Source organism: Dreissena polymorpha, chromosome 1 (assembly GCF_020536995.1).
Source record: "Dreissena polymorpha isolate Duluth1 chromosome 1, UMN_Dpol_1.0, whole genome shotgun sequence".
NCBI classification, from domain to species: domain Eukaryota; kingdom Metazoa; phylum Mollusca; class Bivalvia; order Myida; family Dreissenidae; genus Dreissena; species Dreissena polymorpha.
This window is the reverse complement of record NC_068355.1, coordinates 77,120,012-77,130,064: the sequence shown is the minus strand read 5'-3', so window position 1 is coordinate 77,130,064 and position 10,053 is coordinate 77,120,012. Positions and strand designations below refer to the sequence as shown.

Genomic DNA, 10,053 nt, shown 5'->3' with positions numbered 1-10,053 from the left:
AACATTTCTCCTAACAGTTGAAAAAAGAATGATATTGTGCAAATTAAACAAAACAAATAAATTATCAAATAACAATTGATTAAACGTATAATCAATGTTTATGATGGTTATGAATTGACTCCTGTTCCTTAAAAGGAATCAACCATAAAGCCATTTCCGATCAAGTCATAACATTTGCTGATATGTTAAACGCTTCTTGTTAAACTTGATCTTGATAAGCTGTGATCCGATTCATCAGAAGATGAAAAGTCATTAATTCTTCTTTGTCTTGTTCCTCTTCTTTGCATGTTGCTCTTGCCTGGTACTGTATTCTCGTTATGATCATTTTCAGCAGATTTACATACTTTGGCTATGTGCAGAAACTTATTGCAATAATAGCACATTTTCCCATAAGCTATACAATGCTCCTTTCTTGCATGCACTTGATTTCGTCCACAATATCCACACTGTGTGTAATTTCTCTTTGCTATTTTCTGTCTTTGCAAATGCATTTTGGTCCGACTCCTGACTGAATGAATAAATTCTCTGGATTCTTCTTCCGAACCTCTTGAAGCTTCACTATCTGTGTCATTGCTTGTATATCTAACTTCTCTCGATCCCCTGTAAGGTGTAGGTCTGTATCTGTTCCCATGATCTTTTGATCTACAAACCATGGCAAAATGGTTCAATTTAATGCAAGCATCACACTTTTTTCCAAAAGCTGGGCATTTTTTTTTCTGGAACGGGTGTTTCATATCGCAGTATCTACAATTCAAGCCTCTGTCGTTTCGTGAGTCACTAGCAGCTGTAAATGATTTATCATTTTGCTTACTCTGGCAATGTCCCGTTCTTTGAGACCCATCGCTCCAATCTGGACAGACGTATCCTCGTGGATTTTAGCATTGCTCAATGCTTCTAGGAGTGTCCATTGTTTATGTAATACTTTTCTTCAAACTCAGAATTGCTAGTAGTTTGCACAAGATGTTCAAGTATACGATCATCAATGTCCACAAAATTGCATGAAAGCGCCTTTTCCCGTAGCCTAGCAGCATATTCAATTGTGCTTTCCCCGCTATTTGGGCGCATTTTAAAGAATAAATATCTAGAGTAATGTTTGTTCTTTTTAGGCGAAAAATAATTTGATAACTTACTTGTCAGCTTCTCATATTTGGTACTTTTCTCCAAATCCTCTAAACTTCTACTTAGCCTTTTTACCTCTGGCCCGCCGTAGATCAGTAAAGCGTCCGTTTTGTCATCATCTTCAGTGAATTTGAAGTATCTGAGTTGCCTTTCAAAGTCCTCTAGCCATTCACACCATGCCTCGCCCGTTTCTATGTGGTCGCTGCAGTCCACTCGAAACGGTTGCAAATCAAGCCTTCTATTGCTGTTCGCCATATCTCAATTCCGTATTATGCGTGCAATCACAGCTGCATCAGTCCTCCAATTTTTCTCTCGTTGCCAATATAAAAGACTCACTAAGACTGCTCGCTATTTCAATACTTTAATGCTCACTCTCTATGACTCCGTATATATATATACTAAATCACTGTGACGACAACGTCATGAACGTCACCGACGTCATTAACAATAAGATATGTTCTATGAATAGATCTCAAGGAAATAACAATTGCCATGAAATATTAAATGATTTTCACTGAATTTTTTTTTTTGTAGAATGTGTCATTTTGCGACTTTATTTTTATGACCCCGAAGGAGGGCATATAGTGATCCGACTGTCCTTCCGTCTTTCCGTCACACTTTGCGTTTTGGTTTCGCGTTTAGGTTTGAAAAATGCTCATAACTTCTGTTGCTTTAGATAGCAACTTGATATTTGGCATGCATGACTGTGTACATGTATCTCATGTAGCTGCACATTTTGAGTGGTGAAAGGTCAAGGTTAAATGTAAAAAAAAAAAAAAAATTCAAGGGATGTAATAAGCTTCAAAGTGAGATTTTTATCTGTGCCTGCCAAATGATAAAAAAAATCAAAGCGGCGCAGTAGGGGGCATTGTGTTTCTGACAAACACATCTCTTGTTTAATAATGATATTGCTTGCTTAGTGATAATTCATCAAATAGTTGATAATTCAACTGAAAATTCTATCATATAATAATTTATTATGTATAAGTCCATATTCATTTTTTTTAGGAAATATGCAAAACATTAATCTATATGAAAGCAGTGCCCCAGATAAGCTGCGTATCTGCGTCTTTCACCCTATTAAATTGCTTAAAAACGCAAAGAAACACAATATCATGCGTATTTAAAACGCAAAAGGTTTTACTTATACGCAAATTCGTCAAATTTGATGCGTACAATACAATAGCTTCGATCGAAAATGCTTTGCTCATTTTCGGTATTTTCTCTTTGGAATTATTATCGTAATGGGGCGACGCTTTCATTCAGCATGCGCCTGGATGACGGAGCAGGAAAAGTCAAAGTTATCCAAACTCTGCGGTCTAGATTTTAATTGTTAAATAAAGCGTCCGACCAAATTATTGACGACGACATACATACGTTTTAAATCTGACTTAATCCGTCGTTCATTGTGCATGTCTTTGTAAAGCGTCCGTACTTTCAGCTTCTATTACGGTGCGAAATAAAAAGTCTAAGAGGGGTCGAAAGATGTCCGCGATTGTTGCGCCAAAATATCAGTCGATCGCAAACGTTTTCGAACAAAGAAAGCAAAAGCCCTTAAGTGCCGATTCATTCGTGTTATCATTTTTTAGTTAAACGTTTATATTATGCACAGTTTCAAAGATATAAGATGTTATGAAACATCAGTTTATTAAATTAAATGTTGAAACAGTTTTATTGAATCAATACAAGTGTGCAGCTTCAACAGAAGTAAAGCGGCACTGGTTTTATGGTATGCATTTTTATATCTCATTTCACCCTATTTCAAGAATGAAATCACCCTATTTATCAAAATCAATGGGTGAAAACCCTAATTCCCAAATAATTATCTGGGGCACTGATGAAAGTTTCTTTGAGTGAACTTGTAATTGTATACGTTTCTGGATTATCACACATATTTTACACTGATACATGGGAACTGACTGTTGTATGAATTATTTCATTTCTAAAATGAATTGTTCCCCTTAGAATAAATTTCTAAAAATAGATGAATGAATGATAATGAATGTAGCATAATGCACTAACTTTCTTGTACTACACTCCGATAGCTCAGTTGTTCTGTGTGTTAAACATAGATGTGAGCATAACCATTGAATTCAATTAATGGAAATGCTGTGTTTGTGACATAGTTTGGAAGTTAAGTCTTGCTGATTATGGCAGAAGAGGACATTGAATTAGGGGTTAAGGCCAGGCCAAGAAGAGCAAAGCAAGTAGCTGGTAATACCAGTGGTTCAGTTCTAGAGCAGTGTTGTGCATGTGGCTTTGCATATGGGCATTCTAATTTACAATTGCATTCCTATTTTGAAAGTCTGTCAACTGACGAAATGAGCATTATATAATATTGTTTGCATTTGCAAGTTTATTTTGTCAAGTTTAAATTGAAGTATGTGTCAGGGTATTATAAATATATTCTGATTAAACCAGTGAAAAACCAAACAACATTTAACTTTCAAGATATTTTTACAATTTCCATTTGTAATTCAATTACAATATCACATCTCTGTTGTGTCTACCTTGATGGCTTTTATTCAAAGCTGTTTTTATTCCCCCGGATAGTATGATAGGGGGTATATTGTTTTTGGCCTGTCTGTCAGTCATTGTACATGTATGTGTGTGTCCCAAAACTTTAACCTTGCTCATAAAATGAAAATTCTTGGGTCTATGTTCTTTAAACTTCACATGTGCATGCATCTCATTGAGATCTACAATCAAACATGGTTTTAGGTCACTAGGTCAGAGATCAAGGTCATTGTGAACTTTACATTCAAAATATAACATTGTTTCTAAAATAGCTGCCGTGCGGCCTCAAAGCGCAGTAGGAGGCATTCACAAACACAGCTCTTGTTTCTGGTTATAACTAAGATTATTGGCATATAATTTGTAAATGTCTTAATATCTCAATTGACATTTTCTTGCAAAAACTTATTGGCATATTTAATTTCTAAACATTTATATAATAGATTTATGTTTTCTGGATACAAATTATTGGATATTAAACTGTTATGCCAACCATCAAAGAATAGGTGGTATATTGCTTTGCTGGATGTTGGTAGGTCTGTCTGTACTTCGCAGGGACTACCTTAGGCCTTAAAAATAGGGAGAAGTGACTTCTCCTTTTTTCCAAAACAGGGAGAAGTTTGGACAATCAGGGAGACGTTTGTGCGAACAATATCAAAAACAAAACATGTTCATTTCACAACTTTTATTATCTCTATCATTATAGTCTTTTTATTTGTAAAGAACAACAATAAATTCTCATTGAAATATACTTCACATTTAAGTCATTTAACTCGTAAAAGATATGTACCAGTAGCATCTTTTCATCACATTTATCGTCATTATATTAGTTACCATCATCCCTATGACTGCTTTTGTAACAAAACACAATCTTAATGCATAGAACATCTAGTATATATCTATTACTGTTTATCCGAATACTATACATGTCCGAAATATGTACACTTAAGAATGCCTTACCTGTTAACTTTAATAATCCAAATTGTCCTTGTTGTTATCTGGTTTAACAAACCTTATCAAATGTTTGTTAAATCCAGTTAATGTTTTCTCCATTATTTAATCACCATTACTTGTAATTTGAATCGCCAGCTTTGAATTGAACGCGGGTTGAATGTAACAATAAGTCCGCCATTTGCAATGTTGATGGTCATGACGCAGCAATTTAATTCTACTCGGATAATTTTTATCTAATCGAGGAAATGTGTTTTCTAAATGTTTATGACTTATGTGTAGTATTATGACTTGTTAGTATAAAAAATGAACTGTGATTCCAGTTTATATAGGACGGGTGTTTAATATTCGTAATTATCGGTGGATTAACAAACTGACAAAACTCGCTGGACTTAATAGTGTATCTACCTAATTAATAGACCTTTGATCAATTTTGTTTTTCTTTAATTATTTTTGCTGACTTTCTCTAACCGTGCCGTCTGCGAAAAAACCTGCAATTATCGGATGGTCAATCAATTATCACGTTATCATTAGACAACTTACGGCACGCGCGAAGAGGCACGAGTGTGTTGTTATAGCAACCAATATGAAGAGACTGCTTTGTCACGGTCAATTAACGATTGTGTAAATTGTGTAACCGTTAGATAAACAACAAGTTAAAACTTGCTTATCGCCTGCAGGCGGTAGCACTCATTGGCAATAATAATCGGGCGGCTTGATTTTCGCTTTTCCGGTCTTGTTTACTAAAAAAATCGGACGACTTGATCTTCGCTTTTCTGGGCTCGTAGGGCGATATAACGGGCGTTAGAGCGAAATTATCGCCCGTAGGGTAGTCCCTGCTTCGTTTCTAATCAATAACTCGTCAAAAAATCGACCGATTTGCTTGATGCTTCACATGTGCATTGGCCTTGGGAAGTAGATGGCCTGTATTTAAATTGAGTTCACGAGGTCAAAGGTCACTGTCACAATAAGTGTGAAAATCTTTTCTGATCAAATACGCCTCAAGGTATTGACCGATTAGCTTGATACTTCAAATGTGGATTGGCCTTGGGTAGTAGATGACCCCTATTGAAAATGAAATTGGGGTCACTTGGTTAAAGGGAAAGGTCACTTTCATAATAAGTTAAAAAATAGTTTCTGATCAATTACTTGTCAATGAATTTACAGATTGGCTTGATACACATGTACTAACCATGTGCATTGGCCTAGGACAGTAGATGACCCCTATTGAAATTTGGGTCACTAGATCAAATGTCAAGGTCACTGTCACAATAAGTTTGAAAATCATTTCTCATCAATAACCTCCAGCGAATTGACCAATTGGCTTGATACTTCGCATGTGAATTAGACAAATGATGACCTCTATTGAAATTGTGGTCACTAGTCTGAAGGTAAAGGTCACTGTGACATTAGGTGATAAAATGGTTTCAGTTCAATATCAAAGAATTAAGTGATGGTTGTTGAGGCCCTGTTTATGGGGGCATATGTCTCCAACTGCCGAGCTCTTGTTTGAACATTATATTGACATTTTCTAGATACAACTTGTTGGCATATTACATTTCTAAACATATGGATTGACCTTTCCAGGTTACATCTTATACCTATATCCGATTTCTGTAAAATAAAATGTTTTACATTTGAGTCACAATTTTTTTACTTTACATGTACTTGACTTATGCCCTTGGAAGGCTGATCTCTGAATTCCAGCCCATTATTGAAGCTCCCTGCTCCTTCAATATTCAACTGATTTGCAAAACCTTGGTATCAAACAACGCAAAATACTTTCTACTAAGGATTTAAATGATGGCTGTACTCAGTTAACATGTACTAACATTATTATCCCTTCAAATCCAAAATGTTGCGACAATCAATTGTTCAAGTATCAACGGACTGTTCACACTCACTACGCCATCTTTGAGTTGAACTGGTAATCCTATACAGTAAAGCCACACCTCTGTTGTTAACCAATGAGAGCACAGCTTGTATTTAAAACTATTTTAATCTTGTTACTCATGCAATTTTCGACTCAATTTCTATGAGACTAAGTCAAAAACTTTAATTTGACAATGTCTAGACAAATTTATTATCTAAGTCAGGTGCATCCAAAAAACTAGGTAACCAGGTTTAATCTTTAATATCATTGTTAAAACTGTAGAAACCATATTGAGAACTCAATCTAGATTAAACTTGGTTGGAATGTATATCTTGACCATATCTATGCCAAGCTTGAATTGGGGTCACATGCATCCATAAACTAAGTAACCATTAAATCTTGGAAAAACCTTTTGACCACACTAAAATCAACATTTAATACCCAGTCTTAATGAAACATGGTACGAATGTTCATTTTGACAATATCTTGACCAAGTTCGAATGTAGGTGAGGTGTATCCAACCCATATTGACATCGGAAGAGAAGCATTTACAAAATCTTCATACCCCATGATTAACTGGTTGTTTGCACTAATATCTTGCAGCTAAGTATGTGATTGACGATGACAGTGATTCGGACACGTTAAAGCCCATCCGCAAACCAGGGGAGGAGAGTGACTCGGAGGCTTATGACTCTGATCGCGACCCTGTATGGACGCCATCTGCAGGCGACAAGAAACCATCGGCCTTTGAAAATATTGAGTTTGATGCCAAACGAAAGCGATCCAAAGGAAGAGTTAAAAGGTATTAGGCCCAATTGTTACATACTTTGCCAGATTCTAAATTTTACCTGGGTATCCAGGTTTTGCTTCTCAGACATTTGGTTTAAATTTATGTGTTATGTTGACTTTCCAACATTTGAAAAACAGAGTCAATTGCTCATGAGCAATAATATTTGCATAAGAATGGTGTAAATTTCAGCCATCAGAAAATAAAAAATTGCTTCCATGTGTTTCTGACTTAATATAATAAATGGGATTAGCTAGAGCTCTATTTATATTAACTGTTTGGTTATACAAATCCAAGAAATATGTTATTACTCTATAATATGGATAAATATTACAATACAGTGAAAACTCTCTTTACGACCACCTCGGTAATCCGACCAACTCGCTAAGTCGACCACCATTTTTCAGTCCCGATTTGTTCCTTCTATATTTCAATGGTCGTTACACTCACTAATCCGACCAACCCGCTAATCCGCTATTACGACCACTTTAATCAGTACCAATTATCGATATTGTTCTTAATTGACACCCGCCAAACGACCAGTAATTTTCACACCTTACTTGATCTGATGTTGTGGTACTATCGGGCTTGTGTACGAAGCCATTCTGACCCAATTAACCACAATTAACGACAACGGTTTTTGGCATCGATTTGCGACACAGGTGTTAGATTTTCGGCACTTGTTATAATTTTTAACCCTTGATTGACAATTAGCTATTATTATTATTGAGTCTTTGATGGGTAAATTGTTAGTTGTTTGGTACACACTTTAAAGATTTATTACGGCGAATAATTTAACAGTTAGGATATTTGAGTAACACGGTTTTGTTCGTGATGGATATAAAAACCGACTTTTATACCATTTCGTTAGTCAAAATGGATAAGCGAAAACGGAAAGAGTTGTGTTTAAAAGAAAAGATTGATTTGATCGACGCAAGTGATGGGAAATCTCAACGACGATTTATTTGGCATTGGAAAGACTCGGGTTCAAGCTATTCTAAAAAGAAAATCTCGACTTTTATTCGACAAAATGCTAAGCAGACGACAATTGACTCATTCGTTAAGTAAACATCAAGGATCTTGATGAAAAGTACATATACATGTATTTACACTTCTTTAATGAACAACTTGAAATACTATCTTTGTACAATGTATAAATACAATGTATAAACGAATGACTGTTATATTGTATGCAAACAGATAAAAGTTCAGTGAATATTTACGTTGTTGTAATTATATGTCCATCAAATTCATGAAAACTCAGAATTAAGACCACCTCGCTATTAAGACCACTTTTGAAAAGTCCCACAAGTGGTCTTAATAGCGAGTTTTCACTGTAGTTACTATTTGTGCGGGTCAAATTATTGTGTTTTTGGACAACTAAATTGGGCCTTGTAATTTTCAGTTCAGGTCCAATATTCAGGCTTTTTCGGTGTTAGCTGTATACGCCAGCTTTTCACCTTACCTGACCTTTGTAACTGTCCAACAAAATTCAAATAAAATTTCCCGCTGCTAGTTCAGAATGAATACACTTCAGTTATCCCATAGGCTGATATGAGCATACCATCAGAACATTGGAAACATGTCCGCGTCTTTGTAACACTGTTTTACTGCGTGTTCAGCATGAAACAATTTTATCTCTAATGAAAAGGCTTAATAGATAGAACAATGTTACACCCAATCTCGACATCAATACAGTTTGTGCGTCCACCTTTTATTTTCAGAGGCAACAGCGTTTTTACTTAAAGGCTATGTTCTCATTTTAGTACTGACTTTCTTATTCCTATCAACATGTTAACATGTAAAAGTATAAAAAGCAGTGGAAGCGTGGCCTCACTTTAATGCATTGCATTTCAACCTGCGAGTTATCAGGGTTTACTTACAGGTCATCGCTGCGTCCGAAGACGCTTATGTGCTGACCTGAGTTCGTGGCCAGTTTGTTATATAATATAGACCCTATCCGTGAACTAGGTGAACTGAGATTTTCTTTAGACCACAAAAGATGTTAATGAAGATATTCAGCGATATAATTATGGCATGTCAATAATAGAGTCTTTTTGTGTTTTCAACAATATCATGATAAATATTATTTTTAATTAATTTAACAAGAATTATTCCACCATATTGCCTAATGTATTAAGCATGAGCGCGATGATTCTCGATACTGTTAATAATTGAATCAAAAAGCAATGCCCGACAAACCACTAAAACAGGTTTATTCGAAGAACGCGCGTATAAATATTCTAAATATGTACGGATATTTCGCGTGTGGCAGGTTGACTCGTATGTTTAAATTTCACTTCCATTCTTCATTTGGTTTTCTGTTTTGTATCTATAGGTTTATGACCAGCAATATGTAATTATGTAAAATAAGCCGCGAAAACTCCGCGTAACATCCCGTATTGCGTGTGATCCATCTAAGAACTGCACAGAAAAAGACATTCGCTATCTTTGGTCTCATTTTTTTAACTCTTTACCTTTCACAAACTCAAACCACAATCAACGCCGTATATCTTTTTTAAAGATATTTCTTGTTAATTCTGACTTTTGTTTTTATTAAACAAACACATTATTCACAATACTGGGATATAATAATTTTAGGCCTGGAAAGTCAGAGTTATTTATTACCAGTTAGATACATAAAAGTAGAATAATCCGCTTCAAAGCTGAAATAAAAAATGTGGGCATAATGGATAATCAGCAAATGCTTTTTAGCCGGATTTTTTTCGAAAAAATCTCGGCTTATAGATTGATGTTGTCGGGCGGGCGGGGGGCGGGCGGGCGGGCGGGGTGGCGGCGTGCTCGAAAA

The 10,053-nt window shown here is 35.6% G+C and overlaps 2 protein-coding genes across 8 annotated transcripts in view; both read left to right on the top strand.

The window, feature by feature from the left end:
• LOC127836674 (ras-related GTP-binding protein A) overlaps positions 1–10,053 on the top strand; it is a 378,726-nt gene that overhangs the window by 208,771 nt on the left and 159,902 nt on the right. The gene's annotated exons all lie outside the window — the stretch shown is intronic.
• The window catches only part of LOC127836477 (uncharacterized), a 62,222-nt gene that overhangs the window by 32,396 nt on the left and 19,773 nt on the right, over positions 1–10,053 (top strand). For all 7 annotated transcript variants that reach the window (XR_008028797.1, XR_008028792.1, XR_008028796.1 and 4 more), the window contains exon 4: positions 7,061–7,259. Coding sequence is in view for 2 of the 7 variants with exons in the window: in XM_052363140.1 (XP_052219100.1) it covers positions 7,061–7,259 (199 nt within the window). In the remaining 5 variants the exon portion in view is untranslated. The remainder of the gene's footprint in view (positions 1–7,060; positions 7,260–10,053) is intronic.